Genomic DNA, 18,179 nt, shown 5'->3' with positions numbered 1-18,179 from the left:
TTCTCTATTTGCTTACCTCAGCTTTAGCCACTCTGAAGGATCTGGCTTCAGCATGATGCGCAGTGCTGGTATAGCATGGCTGGCAGGGGAGGTGTAGGCAATACTCAGTGCTCTGTTTGGATCAATATTCTGTGTACAGGGAGATGTAACAAGGGTAATTTCCAGCTCACACAAGAGGGAAGTACACACAAGCAGTTAACCTATGCATGAGTTCTGCGAGTTTTATGGATATATTTTCCCTCTAGTTTCAAACAGAAGAAAAATGCATTTCTGTCCAGCTCTGCGGTGTAAAACTCTCACCTTGCTTTAGTTTTCCATCTTCTCAAAACCATGAGCTCTGTGGTATTTACCTTCGACAAACACAGAGTACAGCGACAAGTTCAGTTCATCAAAGCTGGAGTATCTCACAGTTATGAGCTCAGAAGTAAGATTGGAGGCGATGACATTCATAGCTTTAAATACTCTAAGTTGCGAAGCTTTTCCTCCCTGTACCGTTTTCACACAGCAAACACCTGCTCCTCCTTCAGACAATTGTGTATTTCAGCTCTTGGTGAGTGGCAATTGTTAGTGAGCTTGGCTTCACGCCCAGGAAGGCAACAAGGAAATGACAAAAGGAAATGAACAGTGAGCATTTGTGCAAAACGCATCGTAGGGTTTCCCGTCACCCCTTGTTTCCAAAGATAAGAATAGAAGGCAAAGCTGGTCTACAGCTGAAAATGATCTACCGCCGAGTTTGGAGAGGCCTGTCTCCCTTTCTGTGTGAGTATCCCCCAAATAGATTGTGTCTCAGTTCTCATGGAGGCAGCCGGGACTCTGCAGACTTGATGCTGAATTGAATTGAATCCCATTCTCAAACTGGCAATTTATATATCAGGAATATCAGAGTTTGCTCCACATTGCGGTGCTTCAGCATTTTCTTTAGGATGAGCTTGAATGAGTTAACGTTTTGTTTTTTAAAAGAAGTTGTGCAAAGTTCCCATATTGAGAATGACAGGGACAGTAAGCTTTAACAGGTTTAGGGCTGTGGTTTGCAGCACTGTGCAGTACAAGTCCTGCTGTTAGGCTGTGGCAAGCAGGACTATGTATGGTATGTGTTTGGTAGCTGAATTAATCCAAGAGATCCTGACACAATCAGCTATAGAGATGCTTTTTATTTCAGTAAGAAACCAATGCCAGGACAAAACATTCTGATTCTGATCACGCCATTGACTCTACCTGTATTATCACAGCAGGTTCTCACACACAGCAGCTCTACCTTCTTAAACCCTAATGAAAGCCACAGGTTGCAGAAGGCTCATTTCATCGTGCTAAGCAGCAGATCTCAGCTGACTCAGATTGGACCAAATAGAAGAGATGGTGTCACTTCACCACACACTTGAGCTGTGTTCAGGTTTTAGCAGGGAAACCAGGCTTTTCATCAGAGGCTTTTTAAGGCCTGAAAAGTTCCAAAGAGCAGCCTATCAAAAGGTCTTCAAAGTGTGATTGCAGCTGGATTTACTGTAAGAAAGATGAATCAGCAGCAAAACCTCACAGGACAGAATTACACTCTTTGACTTCACTAATAGATGGGATAAATTCCTTCTATCAATGTGGCTTTGGGTACCTCCTATACAGTAACAGTCACTTTCCTAACCAACACCTGCAGTCACCAGTTCTAAGCCAGCAATTAAATGCATTCAGTTCAAAAAGAAGGAAAGCAAGAAGTGCATTTGGCTCAACAAACATCGCTGCTGAAAAATCTCATGTTTAGGTTGGATGTACTGAAAACGTGCTTCTTCCTTGGGATCGTTATATGTCGCATGTTCCCATTTGATGATGAGGTTTTCAGAAAGAGGTTCTGGGTGAAAAGCTGATCCTGCCTGGAATCTGGCGATGCAGAAAGCTGAGTGAAAAATTAAAAGCAAGTTAATGTTTTCTATGCTACATTAACTTAATCACTTGGCATATTTCAGTCTGGTTTTAAGACAGACTTCATAAAATCAGCACGAAGGAAAAAAAGAAACACCCACAGCAGCAAGGTTTGTTCTTTCCCTTCAGAAGCCACTCCAGAATAATTTGTCTATTTGCCTTAATGTTGTATCATTCATCTTTCTACTTTCACTCCTCCTGAACTCACCTTGAACCATTTCTTTTCCTAAACTTTACCTTTGTATCTAACAAAGTTCCGAGCACGCATCCCTGCAGAACTGAATTAGGAGGGAACACACTCAAAGGTCTCCTTTGATTTCCTTTCTGAATCCTTCAACTTGGCATCTCCTAAGTACTGAACCGTGCTTCTTGTGCCCCCTTACAATGTACCATAGGAGTGAGTCTCAGGCATCTCTCTGTGTTCATCATGTCAGTCCTTTAATACACTAGTTTTCTGTCATCTTCTGATATAAACCCAGACAGTATCTTAGGTATTGTTGCTCCCTCCCATCCAGTAAACAGTCTGACCAGCAGACCGGGTTGCATAGCAAATAACCTCACATTTCAGCATCCTCTATACTATATTGCTTTGCATTTGGAATGTTTTGTTTTACATTCTCTAAAGCTCTCAAACGGGTTTCAATGGGTAAAATACAACCATACATACATACAGTCCTATCAGGACCAAGCTGTTAAGCCAGCACATATGCTCTAGCAGCTGACTGCAGCACAGATGAATATATGAAATATGCTGTATGCTTCCCTCAAGTACTTATGTTTAGAGCGGTTCTTACCTTGGTCTGGATCAGTGCTTTGCAGTTATTAATACTGAATCCATCATATCTGAAATCCTCATTTTCTTTAGCATTTGATTCCTCAGTAACCTCATCCTGGCTCTCTGCAAAATCCTAAGTAAGCAAAATTTACATTTGCTTTACTAATGACAATCTGAGCTTAACCTAAAGAGAATTTTCCTCTCAAATAACAATGAACACCAAACTCTACTTCCCAAAGCTGTATTTTCTCATGTTCCCCAGGTACCAAAACAGTTCTCTGTCAAAAAGAGCCCCAGACACACAAACCAAATCATGACTTACTTAAAATGTAAAAACTAGAAAACATCTGAGAAATCAGCATAGTTTAAAAGCAACACAATGCAAGTGTCTCAGTGGGCATGGAAAGGGCTGAAGGGGAAGTTACAGTGTTGGAGAAATGTCTCCCATTTCCTCCTGTTAAATGACAGCTCCTGCAATTCAGAATTGCACACAGCAGCACATCATGGCAATGAAATCATCAACTGGAATAGCTACTCCGAGAGGCACAAACAACTGATTCATGCCATCTAAATGACCAGGTTGAACACTACGCTACTCCCCTTCCCCCCCCCCCCCCCCCCCCCCACATGCCTTTATCTGCTTGAAACAAGAGATTAAAGTTGAGATTTAAATTTGAGATTTTCAATATTGATAGTTTGTTCTCGTTTCATTTTAAAACATATTCCTCTCAAGTCTTGCGAAAACAGATGGAATCTTTTGAGGAAAAGGGAAGTGAAACACACTTCCAGTTCATATGCAATGAAAACACCCAGTGATTTCTTTAGCAGCCTCACCGAATCAAATCCAATTTTCACTTAACAGAGCGATATTAAAGACTGACATCTTTTTCATGGTCTGAGGAAAGAAAGAAAACCATTCACTACACCCACATCTGAAAGGTATTTCTACCTTCGTACCTGAAGCTGAAAATACCAATGCAACAGGGTGCTACATAACTAAGAGCTCAGTGTGAAGATGATCAAAATGTAATCCCTACACAATATCAACCTTACTGACACACGATGATGAGAAAACATGAGGCCATCATTTGAGAAGGCTCTCTTTAAAGAAACTTCTGGCTCATTTAGATCTCATTCCTCGTGTGTCTGCATGTATAGCTTACATAAAATCCAACCTGCAACCAAAGGCTGACACTGGCATACTGGCAGACCTTTGCTCAATTACCGTTCGATTTGTGTCTATTCCAAGAACACTCAGGAGGTTTTCTTGGCAATGAGATTTACTCCAGGGATGTCTTAATCTGGGGGTATTATCTACGTCTCTAAGAGTTCTCCATATGTTTCCAGAATCGATGCTAGGAAAGAAAACACAAGGTAAGGTTAGATAAAATGCCAAGTTTCCTGTAGACATATGTCATGCTTTCTGTATGTACAGTTGTGTATTAGCCTACCTTGCTTTAAAACTCAGTCTATCTTAAAGCTGTTTCCACACTTGTTCAAAGCATCAACCCAATGCACTAATGAATCTGCAGGGTAATTAATGGAAACAGCCAACATAACTGTATGTTGAGGCTTCTCAGAGAAGAAGTGCATTAGAAGCAGATGTCAGAGTTTGTTACATGCCCACAGTTCATACTCATCTATCTCTTCTGTAACATGTGGGTACAGAGTTCAGCCCTATTAATTTTCTACTTTGCATAACCCGTCCCTCAGACCTTTCTCCTCCATCTCAGTCATACTTCACTGCTGCAGCTTGCTACTATTTAACTTGCTGGTTCCTGTTCTGGACACAGATGTGCTACAAAACAGAGACCATACCAGCTGTCTTAAGGGTAAGCTAAGTGGTACTAATTGCCATTAACACAACCCCAGGAAAGAAGTCAGCTTCTGAAGCAAATATAGTTTAATGTAAAAAGTGGACACCACCTGGGTGAAGTGGGGAGGGGAAAAAAAGGCGTGGGTTGTCAGCAGAAGGAGCAGCAGCACTCCTGCTTCAGATGATGGAGAACTGAGTCAGATGTGTTGTAAAGAAAGGACAAGCAAACAGGAAGAACAGGCTGCCTGCTGGCTGCTCTGGCATTCCAGAAACTGAGTCATAAGAAGGAGCACCGACAACAGGAAAAAACTGAGCAGAAATTCGTACTTCTGATATATTCTCTAACTTGCTTTCCCGTGGCTAAAACATAACCCATAATTGTTAAGGCCTACACACTAAAGGAGCACATTGATTAAAAAGGTTCTTAAGTTTGTTGCCAGTGCCACAAATGTTTAAATTATGAAATAAACAAAGTAATTGCTCCATTACTGAGGAACTTGTTTTTTCCCTGACTAAACTCATTACCAAAGTTGATCATTTGTAAGTTCGGGAATCCCAGCATCTTCATTATTCACACCAAGTACTTGATCCAGGCTTCTTATGCTCTCACTGGACTGTGATACAAAGACTTCTGGAAAGCCCAACTGAAATATACTCACATAGCAGTGGTCTGCCTAGAAAAAAAAGGAGAGTTTTAGTCCATGTGCTACACAGGGCAACCCCACAGTTCACAACAGAACTGATTTCCACAGACTGCATTGTTAACTGTATGTAAAATCTGTATGAATATTAATGACACAGGGAGCCCATAGTTCAGTGCTTTGAGTATTTAACATTAGAGGAGGAAAAGCAAGAATCCAAGAGTTTCTGATGAACCTTCCACTGTAACTTCACAGCTGCTACGTTATGGACTGCTTTGCCTGCAAGCAGTCAAGACTTCTGCTCAAGAAAGTCAGTCCAGGCCAAAACCAATATATGCTCACACATCAACTCAAAGCTTATTTTGCTAACAAACAGTATTTCTACTGCACCTAATGCGACCAAGTGTAACATAACTTGTGTAACAGTCACCAATAAATACTTGCACTGCACAAGTCCACATAGAAGCTGAGGTTTCTTTCTTTCTGGATGCTTGCATTTGCACCAAACTTTTTCCAGCTTATATTAAGAAGTTTGGTCTGATTTACAAACTCGTTCCTCTTCCAGCAGTGATAGGGAGGTTTGCAGGATGGACACGGCCATGAGTGATCCAAACTCATGCAAACAGGACAGGTGGAAGTAACAGGGATATCCAAAGAGCAGGAAGTGCACAAGTAACTGGAGAATGAACCCAGCCAGCTTGTTTTCCCTGCCTACCGATCAACAACCTGCTCTGAAAAACAAAAATGTGGGTACTCTGACAGGTTTATTTAATTGCAATTCAGGTGAAATAAATTGAGATATTTCCACGTTCATTTATCATGAACTCAGACAAATGCAGTGAACAGTGGAAGTACTGAGTGCGTGCACAGCCAGCAGTGCTGGCAGAGGGCTCTGTGCTTCTGAGCATGCTCCCAGGAGCACAGTGTGCCCCACGCTGCCATCCCTGATATTCAGCCCTTACTGAACTGCCTTTCCTGATGGGTGACTGCAGAGACACTCAAAGAATCCTGGATAAAACCCTCCAAATCTCACCCAAAAATATCACAATACGTTAAACTGGTGTGTAAATTGCTTTAGTGAACTTGAACTGTACGGAGGATAAAAGCATTTGAAAAGCAGAAGTCTATGGCAGAACACTTGCAGAACAAAGAAAGGAAAGCACAGCTCTGCCTTGCTTGTCATTTCTTGACCATACAGCAGGGCTGCACCCCAACCCAAGGAGTTTATGATCTCAAACAAACAATATAACAAGCACAGGAACGAATGATAAACTACATGTGTGCTCTGCTCCCAAAGGAATCTCCAGCAGCACTGCAGCTGCTTCCCTACCCTAAGAAAAAAGACACTTTAAGTATGTTAATCCTGCCTAAAGTTTCATCTCATGCTGGATATTTCCTTTTGACTTTAATAAACACACACAAAAATTAAAGCAAAGGCTACAATTAGGTTAATACGTACAACTTCTAAGACAGAAACCACACAATCTGTTATATTTCTGCCCCGGTCACCACATAATCTGCTTTTTCAGCGTTAAGACTGCATGTCTGAAATTCCAACCTTAGAATTTAACTTCTGTTTATGCATACCAGCAACTCATCACCAGGTATGTTGTGATCTCAGTTCTACCAATGCTAGACAGCTCACCCCATGCTCAGCACTGAGCTTTACCAAGTAAAGCCTCTGCAAAAGGCAAAGCTCCCAGCCACAGGGACAGGGAAGCCTGGCTCCACAAAATTCTATTCCCTCCATGTTAAAGCTGATCTCGCAGGCTTTAAGCTGTGAGCTGGAAAGTGCTATTAGCCCTGTGAAAGCCTGAGTCGACTGCTCTCCTTTTTCTCACATTTTAATTGATAAAAGTAGTAAGAATGAAGTCTTGCCATTTTGTTAGTGTGCCTCCCTGTGCCTGCTAAACATTAAAACACATCAATTTCAGCACGGTAGAACCCTTATGCTGAACAAACAACTCAGTAAGCATTCAGATTTTACTTCCAACATTGTACAAGGGAATGCATCATCCTGTGAGAGAGGAGGAATGGTATTAAATTACTTGCTTTTCATTTTCTTGTATCATGTTAACTTCTACCCATGATCAGTCCAAAACGCCAGAAAGACTGCTGGGTTATTCAGGTAACGTATTACACAACAGAAGCTAATGTTTGTGTCAGTTTCTAACTCAGTTTTATGTCTGTTTATTTCGAGAAGCTTGCAGGCAACTCGGGCTTTCTGCCCACTCTATTTTTGTTACCTGCCTTCTCAGCTCTTTGCTTCCTATGCTCATTTTTGGTTTTAACTCTCACGTGCTTCAGGGCCCATTGTTTCTGAAGTGCTAACCCATTCCTGGTGTTCAGAAGAAAAGCAGCACGTTACATTCTTTAAAGCTCTCCAGCAGGATAACTGAAGGATTTATCAAAACGCTGGAAAGAAGTTATTTTTTTTTGTTCCACTGGAGTTAACTAAAAAGCAACCTGACAGTTTCTCTCCCCGTACAGCGTTATTCTCTATAGAGAAGACATTTGGACACAAATCTTAAGATGCAGGAAGCAGCAACACAAACACTTCTGGTCTTCGGTTTACTGTGAGCACTTACCTCGTCCACAGAGCTGGAAGCCTCCTGTATCGCACTGTGTAGAGATGGCTCGGAACAGAAGTGACCGTCAGCAGCACTGCAGTGTTCTCTGCTCACGCCTGTACTCCCATCAGAAGCATTTTTTGACTTCAGCACAAAGTCAGGACTGGGATGGAGTCTCTGCCATTTGCCCAGCGGTTCCCTGAAGCCCTCAAACTCCCCCCAGGAAGCACTGGGTGCTGAGCTACAGCCGCTCTCACCAGACACCTCACAGCTCTGCCTGTCGTTGTTCAGTACTGGGAGGCTCTGCTCTGTTAACTCGAGGTGAGTAATTCCTTCATTATTTGTCCCTGCGTTCAAGTTCCAGCCATTCTCATAGCCAGACATACCGCCCACCTCGAGCTCTGTCACACACACCCGGCGTGATGCATCTGTGCTACTGCGACTTCCCGACAGCAACAGGTTCTGCATCGTGCTTGGAAAACCACCCCCACTCAAGGCATCGTTGGGTGAAATCTGTGCTGAGAAACAAAACAAAACAAAAGCCAGCAGTTAAGTTCAGCTGCATTAGAAAACTAAATGTTTCTAAAACATGACAAAATTCTTCACTTTACCCCTTATGTGTCCCCTAAATCACAGCAGGATGTCCTTCAGCCTCTCCTGCAGCACTGGCACGTGCGTGTTGTTTGGTCTCACTCCTGTATAAGCTGCTGGCCTGCAAGGAAAGAATGGCAAATAAATACTTCTGTGATAAGGGCTGTGTAGGACTGACCACCGCGAGCTGATAAGGCAGCAGAAAGAATGCTCAAGTTAAAACAAGCACATTCCAGTTCCGCACAACAGAAAATCACAGCAGTTTGGAGTCAATTTCCCATAGTTTTGCCCACATCACAAGAAAAAAGCATTACGGTAGCAGCAAGTATTTCAGGAAACGTTTAACAGAAGCTGTTGGATATTCAGGGTGTGCTGGAGTGGGTGCAGGAGTCACAAAGAACACCTCCTAGGCACTACCCAGCCCTGTAGCTCTAACACCCAGCTGGTGCTGGCTGCACACAGAGCTCTTTTTGTCTGCGTGGGCTTTTCAGGTCCCTGAGATTACCCAAGAGGCGAATGTGACCTGCGGCACCGCAGGCACCGACAGCTCAGTTCTGTGAAAAGCAGCAGCACTCCAACTATTTAAGCAATTAAGGCTGATTTAAGAAGATTGATTTAACATCTGTGAGTTACGCACACAATGCTGCATTTATTGCTTTGGGTAAATCACATCTCCTCCAGCACCCTTCACGCTGCTAAGCTGCATTGAAGAGATGCAGTCACTATTAGATATTAGATAGCCCTCAGATAGAAAAATAACAGAGTTTTTTCCCAAGTTTATCCCAACACAAGGCACAAGTGACAGAGGGCACGGCCAGTCCTGCTGCAGGCAGCCCCAGATACAAATGGGCCAGGCTGGGGGGCAATGTAACCATGGGTGTCCAGAGTGATGCGAGGGTCTGAGCTGGTTGGCAGGGACATGCCCAGCCTCCTCCTTCCCATCCAAGCTGTCCTCCATGGCCTCTCTGAGCTCTTCTTCCTCAGCTCTCTGCAGCCATCCCAAGCTCAGTTGCCCCGAGAAATGCCCATTCCTCTTTACTTTAATATAAGGAAGAAATGTTTCACCTAAAGGGCACTGAGGTCCTGGCAGAAGCTGCCCAGTGAGCTGCAGGTGCCCTGAAAGTACCCAGGGCTGGGTTGGATGGGGCCATGGGCAGCCTGAGCTGGTGGAACCCATGGCAGGGCTTGGAACAGGGCCATCTGGGTTAATAAGTCCTTCTCTCCTTCAACTCACAGTTTTCCTAGTCCTCTGCCATTCCCATTGCCTCCCCCTTTGTCACCCTGGGTTGGGACAACCAGCTGTCCTGCAGCCAGGAGTCAGCTCCCACCTCCCAGAAAGAGCCATGAGATTTTAAAGTCATGGTGTGAAGAAGAAAAGTGTTCACGTTTTCTAGTTTCTTTCTCCAAGCTGGCAGAATAAGAACATAACAGGTTGATGGTGGTGATTTGTGTTTGTTTTCAAGCTAAAATGCCCACATAATCACCAAATTCCAAGACTCTGACTTTGGGGAAAAACACAAACAAAACAGAACTCCACCCTCACACAGGAATATAAGCCCATGACAAAATGATATTAATAAGCCAACTGCAGACTGCCAGGATCTACCCCCTTCCCATCCCCTCCCCTCCAGTTTTGCCCTGCCAGGCGCTTGGGTGTCCCATCTCTCCTCACTTTGCTGTGGTTAGGACTCCACCTGCCTGTTGTGATGGATTAAGCTGTGGGTCAGGTGGCTGTGGCCACAGCCTGAGGGGACCGTCCCTTCTTGCACTTATCTTGAAGAGCATTGGCTTTGAATGGAGGCTTCTGCAGGAGAAGGAGCACAGAGAAAACCCCTCAGGGTGTTGGCACTGTCCTCTGGGCTGGGTTTAAAATCTGGGCAGTCCTAAGCAACAGAGGGTGGTTGTAAAAGCAAGGAAAAAAGGTTTTTTGGAGCGAGGCCCAAAATAAAAAGCATTTGCTAGGCATTACAGTGCATGTGTTTTTCAGCCCAGGCACAGATATGCGTGCTCCCCTCCCACACATCTGACTCTCATTTCAGGCTGTAGCGCTTTATCTGAGGGTGAGAGGCTGAATTTGGGAGCCATGCCCAGATTCAAAGCCAGAAGAACTTTACTGGCAGGTCTCTGAAAGATTTTTTTCTTCTCTTTCTGCTCTGGAGCCATTTCTTACCCTCCGTGGCCATCCCGTGGCAGCCTGTGGAAATCCGACTATCTCAGCGAGGCTGTGATTCAGACCTAAAACATCTGATACTTGTTAGGATAGCATCATTATCCTTCCCTGCAGTGAGTCTGTGCTTTACAGGCCTCAGTGCTTCCAGATCTCTTAAGCTTTTAGGGAAGCTCAGGTTTTTGTTGTTTGTTTTTTCCAGCTGCTGAGATCGTTTAGCACAGCTTTACACATCCACCTTTGTCTCCTTACAACAGAAGGCAGCAGGCAGACTGTGTGAATACAGTGATGCTCCCCTTGTACCACACTTTGCACATGGAAGGGACTCATGGGTTTTGCAAACCTGCCTCTGCCTTACCAAGCTCAAGCTGCCTTTAGTTATGTGAGCAGCACAGTGGCAGAGCAGTTGAGCATCAGAAGCTGCCCCAAGTCCCAGAAACCTGCAGTGCTTTGGGATATGGCCAGCTGCACCATCTGCTGGACATACCCACCCCAGCCTCTGCTCTCCAGCAAAGGCAGCCAAAAACCTACAAAAATCACCCTGAAAAAGACTGCTCAGTTGTGCTTTGGGCAGACTTTAAAACCTGAAGCATGGCCGCCCTACAAAGTGGATTCCATTCAATCCATCTGGATTAGTATCTCTCAACTCAGCCCAACTGAGCTGAACTGGTGTTAAAATTCATGCGATGTGTTTGGTGAATGAGGCTCATGATTTTGTCTGACATACAACAGCCCTTGGGATTAACCCCATAACTCCTTCAAAAATCAAACAAGACAACAGTCTCTATATAAACTGTCAGTATGCTGAATGCTTCAAACACGGTCTATAAGCTTATATTTAAACACTTCAATGTATACAGCAAGTAAAGCAGAACCTCACTATTCACAACTTCACCACTACGAATGGCTGAATTAACTGTATTCGGGCTAAAAGATCAACCACAATGTTTTCAACAGCAGGTGGCAGCTCTCCCTTATTATCTCTTGCATGCGTGCAGCAATATACGGGTACTCCTCCTGAGCAAGGGAAATAATTCATCCCCTCAGCACACTATTGGACCACCTGCTTTACGTGCTGACCACAGAAAAGCCATTTCACTGCTGGGCTGTCAGTGTAGAAAGGTACTATAGGTGTGGAAGATGAACAGCAATATACCTCCCAAAGACACTAGATGTGCAGAGATGTATGTGCCCTGGGTTTAATGGTTGTCAGTCTTCAACTCTTTGCTACCACTCCATCACCCACTGACACTTCTAGATGGAAATCCTTCCCTGTCCTAAGCTGCTTTCCCTTCTGTTATCAATCTCACCTGCAGAACCCCTGATTTCTCTTATCAGATCTCATTTTTTTTCCTACTATCCATCTACCAGCTCTTCTTCCTTTAGCCTCCTCAAAAACTCAGAGAAAACTTCAGGCCATTTTCTCACATCTTATCACCTGTGATCTGAGGAAACAGACCGACTCATTGCAACCTTCTTTCAGGCAGTTGTAGTACCCACATTTAACATTCACTGCTCCTTGCTCTATTAGAATTTCATATTAAGCTACTGTCCTGTGTCTCTTTTCTGCTGATGATCTAAAATCATCATTGAGCATCTCCATAAATCCAACAGGCTTTGCTGCCCACATTGTTTTATCAGACATCTTAGACACTCATTTATTGAAAGCATGCCTTGTAATTCCTACTGGTGCCCAGCACGCACTGTAAATTGAGTTGTGATCCCTGCAGTTTGCAGCTCACTAATCCTCTGTTTTAATGCCTGATTAGGTCCCAAATCCATTATTGTTAGTGAGATGTCAGTGCAGGGCAGGCAGGAGGACTTCATCCTCTTGGCTGAGAGTTAAGCTGCTAAAGGTACACCTGACTGGTGCCTTACCCACGTATTAATTAGTTTGCAAGAATTTCATTAGTGCTGTTCAGTGGGGATGCTGAAAGGTCAGGTACTCCATTAGCAGTGCTGTGCTTCAGCATTAAGTTGCAGCACTTGACACTTAACAAACCTCTAGAAAAATAAGGTAAAATCAAACATTACCATTAGCACAAAAACAGTTCAAAAAACTTGAATGCAAGGAACATTTGAAAGAATACTGAATTCTATTAGTAGCATCTCTGAAGAAGATGCAAGAGATTACAAGGACCCTGGGTCTCCATGCCCCAAGCGAGCTTCAAGTGAACCATTAGGTATGAGAGTATTGCTCTTGTGCTACCAGTGCTATCACAGCCAAAGCTGCAAGAGGGCAGCACGGGTTTTGTTTAATGGTTTATTTGCTTCACTGCTGAGGGCTCAATTCTAAGAGCAAAACAACTCAGTCAGAGAATTAGAGAACCTCTGCTGCTGCAGCTGGGTCTGGCCTGGGACTTAATGTCTGGATCTAAGTCCAAACTCTCCCCAGATGCCCAAGTACTTAAGATTGTGATAATCTCTATTTATGGTTAAAAGAATAAAAAAAGAAAAGAAGACTAAAAAGGCTTAGCATGCGTTAGCAGCAGTCCCAGGCTTCTTTGCTATTGTGAATGAGGTTAGCAGCGCTTTACAGAGCACCATCATAAGGTTGCAATTAGCAGTGAGAATTATTCCACAGACATTTTACATTAAAGAAAACAGTTGTAGTAAAAGCCCAGTGTTACATTCCAGCAACATCAAAGCCTGCAGTTGGTGTAAATTAATAATACAGCAAAGTGTAAGCTTTGAATGCATAGACACACCAATAATTCACTTTTGAAAAAGCTGTTGTTTTAGAAGACTGGCCACACTTGATATTGATTTTCCATTTTGGGATAGTTTATAAAAGGGCACTAATTTATTACTAGCTTGCATACAGACATGATTTATATTGATATCAACAGGTCAGGGAAATACACGAGTTATATGGATACAAACATGCCAGGAAAAGTCATTTTGCTAACTAAAACTCTACTTAAAAACACATTTACTGAGCTACTAACTTTTATAAAATACTTCACCACAGACAAGCCCCCAGATATTCACCACCTGCTTTCTACTCACCAGATATTCGTGTTGTACATCCTCTTTAAGAGCAGGAACTTGCCGAATAAAGTGACTTGAAAGCTTCTGAAGCCTCACAATTTTAACTGATTGCTCACAGCAGGATGTGATTCTCCCTACAGGTGAGATGGGGCCATCAGCCACCACCTGGAAAAAGCCTGAGTTCCCTCCTTTGCAATAATGAAACCAAGGTTTCTCTATTTAAATAAATTCACAGCAAGCAAAAATACTCCAAATGAAGAAATGCCTGAAGGAATACAGTGGGGGGAAATTCAGTATTTCAGATCTTGTTCTTTTTTAATTTTGTATTTCTACACAGTGTCTTTCAACATAGAAATATAAAGCTAAATTTATTGCCTATTGCTGGAGTCTCCACTAAATAAATAAGGGTTGTGAGAGCATTTGGCAGCATGTTTACAAAGGATTGTAACAGCACAAAGCACCTTCCTGAAGAATGTTCCAAATGGAGTCACTACAGAAGTCACTGACACCAGATGGTAAATGCATGTGGTCAGCACACTGAGCTCAGTGCACCAAGACAGTGGGTGCTGCTAGGGACTCTTCCAAGCCATGGTCCTATTCAGGCTGCAGTTTTTCAGGCAGTTTTTTAATGGGGCTAGAAAATCTTATTTCAGGATTATTTACAAGGCTGTTAGTGAAGTGGCAAGAGAGAAGTGGAAAAGCAGCACCTGTAACATGGGCAAAAGCATCTGAAGGGATTCTACAGGTTGAAAATCATCTTCAGACCCAGTGTTCCTACTAATAGACAGACCAAGGTTTGGTGTGGTAGCTGGGCAGCCTCACTGACTTATCCCCACGCTGGGATCTGGCTAATGCCAGACATGAGCCATGAGCCTAGAGAGGAGCTGGGCTTCATCTGCTTGGAAACAGCTTGTGGCCACTGGCTGATCACCCCTTGTGCACAGGGCTGCAGTCTGCCCCCAGTTATGTCATGCCACCAAGTCATGTGCAAGGATGCTACATACCTCAGGTATGCGCTGTATCCCTTGTGCTGCAACACTATGGGCGGCACTGCTGAAGTTCTTCCCTTTCTCACTCATGAGCAGGAGGAAAAAAATACGATTGCCTGTTACTTGTTCTCCTTCCGATGCTCAGCTACCCATGGAGCAATGGTTCAGCCAAGGGATAAAATGCATGATTTACACCTCATCCCCCAGACAGCCATGACAGCAGTCTGCAATTCACAGCACTCTCAGGAAGAGCTGTCTGTCCCATCTCAGTTCTGTTGCTATTTTTACTCATTTCTTATGCTGCATCTCAATAAATAAATAAATATCTGCAAAGCCTTTGCTAATTTGGCTTCAGTAACTGCAACTATTTCAACACTCAACCAGCCAAACCAAATTACCAGTTTCAAATGTCTAATCTATAGCGCGGATAGATCTTGAAACAATTAAATCTAGCAGAACTGGTGTGTGTACTGAGATGCAGATTGGCTGCAGCATCATTTCCATCTCTGTGCTTTTTGCAGGAGCTGAAGAGACGTTTTCAATAAAATATGGAGTCTGAATTTTAGAACTCTGCTTTCTGGTGACAGTTTTGCTGACTGCACCCCAATGTTCCTGATGCTCAGAGGTGTAACTGGTTGCTGCAATTGCAATTCAAGGCATTTCCAGCCATCAGTGCATCACACTGCAAAGCACCAGATTTCTTAGATCTCTCCCATGAGGAAGGAGACCTTCATTCTCTAAGGAACAAAATCCCATCAGCTGAGACCTCCCTGCTCACCCCATACATGTTTGTTGCTAAGTGAAGCCCATACTAAAAGATTCTTCTCTTTTCTTAGCTATCAGTTTATCCTAATTTCATATATGAAATGGTTATATGATGTGATAAAATTTGTGCCATGCTTTGGTTGCTCCAAGTGATCCAACAGCTTTTTTCAATTAAGAACAACAGTTTTTCCGTAGTATAAAAATGAGCTGGGTCATTTGACAGACTTGCAGCCTGAACTTTTGAATGAATGCATCCAGAATTCTATGTTTCTTAAGTGGATTCATAGCACTAAAAGAGTAGATGTATGTGCAGCAACTTAAATAATCACATTAAATGATTCACAGTGTATATATAAAGTTGCAAAATACTCATCTTGAGGAAAACATATGTTTAATGAACACTTACTGCTTATTCTTCCTTTATTTGAGTGATTTGGGATGGCATTTTTCATATATACATAATGTTAAGTAAGAAATACAACAGTATTTTGCCTTAGGGAGATTGTGTTCTTATCTTTTGACGTGCAAGAGGCACGAGGTGAAATGTCCAAGCTGTTCTAGATGTCAGTGCTACATAATACCACTTTGAAGTATGTTAATGCTCCTTTTGAGCTGTTCCATCGCTGTCCACAGAAATCCTCCCATTACAAGTAGTCTTCAAATAACAGAAACAGCTCAAAAAACCCACTAATCTTCAGAGCCATATGATGCTGCCGTAGTCATGTTGCAGAAGTGGAATAGAAAAGACAAGAAGTTAAAACTAACAGCTGTGGTTAAACTGTGGAAATTCATGAGACTTGAATTCCATGGGTTTACTTTAATCAGCTCTGTGATCTGTTTGGTTAAGCGGTTGTAAATCCTAGTGTATGCACTAGGAGGGATATTTAGCAAGGCCAATACAAGGAAGATTCTTTTCCCTAGTTTTTTTCTACAGTCCTAGGGTTTATTTAGGAGAAAACTGGGGCTCTGAATTTGCTGAAGTGATTTCATGAAAAGATGCTGGAAGAGCAGCATCCCTTCCTCCAGCCCTTTTGGCTCCTGTAGCCAGTTTTGCTATTCACTGGGCTTCTCATCATCCCAGTCAGCTCTAGCACTGCAGATCACAGTTCTGGATTCACCTGCTGCGAGGCTGGTGGCTGAATTGCCACATGTTAATCTGCAAGTTGGTGGGCAATGCTTTGAGCCACTGAGCATATCCAGAGAGCTCTGTGCCTTACATCAACATTGTATGTTAAGGATTGTTCACACACAAATCCACCCATACACACACAGAATTATATTACATATGTAAATATGCATATTTAAGTACTTATGTGCTTACATCAACCTATAAAAACGATGCCGAGGGGCAGTTTGTTTTACAAGCTGTTGCTATGGCTGTAGTGACTTTTGTGTATATTTATTTGAAAATGGACTCGTGCAGAATGAAGTGACAGGCTGATGTGTATCTTCCTGGGGCCAAATTGACAGTGGTGGTTGATTCAGCTCTGCTCGCTATTTTTGACAAGGGACAGCATCTCCCTGTGTCCTAGTTTAGCAAGCCCAGAGCTCGTAATCATCTTCAAGCAGCTGTGACTCAAGCAAACTCAGTCTGTTTCCGTGCCTGAGAAAGGAAGTGGATGTGTGTCATTTCCTCATGTGGACAAATAAGGCTTCATTTTCCCCTTTATTTATTTATTTTTGCTATTATTATTATTACTATTTGTGATAGCAGATGGTTTGGGACCAAATGTGCAGTGCAAATGGCATAGCATGATCAAAAGTACCAACAAGGAAAAGATTGAAAGATCTGCATTCCTTTAATGGGTCTTCTGGATTCAGACATTAAAGTACAGATTGGTAAAGACATGAATGTAACTACTGAAATGAGTACCATCCTTTTCCTCCTGTATTCTTGAAAACATTAATGAATAGTCTGCCATTATTCACTTGTCCAAAGAAACCAAGCCTAAGACCTGATCCAACAGTGATGCGAACATGGTGCAGATCCCTGCAGCCTGGTAATAGAAGTCTGTACAAGTGCTCATTTGTAGGTCAGTGTCTCAAGTTTTGCCCATAGAAGAGATAAGAGTAGTTTAAGGATCATGCTCCTCATGAGATGCCAAGAATTTTAATACCTTTGGAGGAGGATGAGTAAATAAGTGGTCAGCTCCAAGCCACACATCTTTGTGGGTCAGATCCTCAGGAGCTGATGAATGCAAACCTCATGTGCAGCAAACAGATCCGGATCCCACGAGATTCCCTCTGCTATTTCAGATCCACTCTGACAGAAAAGCCTGCCAAAAGTAAATCTCAAATTGTTTCAATATCTGTGTCTTTATAATGGGGTCATTAATTACCCTCCATGTTGCTTACAAGACAGTTTCAGTGATTTTCAGACTTGGCTGTTCCCAGCTGCAACTGTGCTCCAGAGATGTACTTGACCAAGGCTCCAATGACCCAAGAGCTCAGCAGAGAGTAGAACAAGGCTGCAGAGGTAGAACCACAAGTACAAAAATACTACCTAGCAAACCCCAACCAAAGTGATGAAGATCAAATAGATGGCACTTAGTTGGAAAGGATTTGCACTGGTTTTGTCAGAAGATACCTTTCTACCCATGAGGGAGATACTGTCTGCCATTGAAGACTTCATAAGCAGATATATTAATGATGTTTGTGTGGGTCATAGTCTGTGCTCTTAGCTGGTATCCCTGTTATTCACCATCGAGTGTAAATACTGAAATGAAATTAAAAAATGAGACCATTTGTCAGTGCTTTATCAAGGGTGAAGAGTAGCAGAAACACTGCAAACTCATCACTTCCATATGTAGAAATATGGGCTTCTGTATGTACAATTCTTTCTGTTCTTTCCCCAGCAACCTGGTGATCTTTGATTAATTGTTGAGGGCCTAACCCTTGCATGAGGAGCCCAAGGACCTAGTACCAATGCTGGTGGATTTGTACGTGATAGTGAGACACTTCCATCA

General features: G+C 42.9%; 1 protein-coding gene across 5 annotated transcripts; it reads right to left on the bottom strand.

The window, feature by feature from the left end:
• Positions 1-1,136: 1,136 nt before the first annotated feature.
• On the bottom strand, positions 1,137-8,416 carry CLBA1 (clathrin binding box of aftiphilin containing 1). 5 transcript variants are annotated; one of them, XR_014946159.1, is made up of 6 exons: positions 8,322-8,416; positions 7,729-8,228; positions 5,159-5,173; positions 3,909-4,038; positions 2,703-2,816; positions 1,137-1,882 (listed from the first exon to the last, which is right to left on the bottom strand). XR_014946159.1 is itself a non-coding variant. In XM_085547797.1 (6 exons), the coding sequence occupies exons 2-5, from the start codon at positions 8,176-8,178 to the stop codon at positions 2,714-2,716; spliced, it is 846 nt and encodes a 281-aa protein (XP_085403923.1). In that variant the 5' UTR covers positions 8,179-8,228; positions 8,322-8,416; the 3' UTR covers positions 1,137-1,882; positions 2,703-2,713. The 5 variants fall into 5 exon arrangements, 3 of the variants coding, with proteins under 3 accessions (XP_085403923.1, XP_015721059.2, XP_015721062.2); XM_085547797.1 differs by having other exon boundaries at positions 3,895-4,038; positions 5,025-5,173; XM_015865573.3 differs by having other exon boundaries at positions 5,025-5,173.
• Between the last annotated feature and the right edge of the window lie 9,763 nt (positions 8,417-18,179).

This window comes from Coturnix japonica, chromosome 5 (genome assembly GCF_054131305.1).
Source record: "Coturnix japonica strain WE chromosome 5, WE-NBRP24, whole genome shotgun sequence".
NCBI classification, from domain to species: Eukaryota; Metazoa; Chordata; class Aves; order Galliformes; family Phasianidae; genus Coturnix; species Coturnix japonica.
The sequence above is the reverse complement of the archived record's forward strand: the minus strand, read 5'-3'. Positions and strand labels throughout refer to the sequence as shown.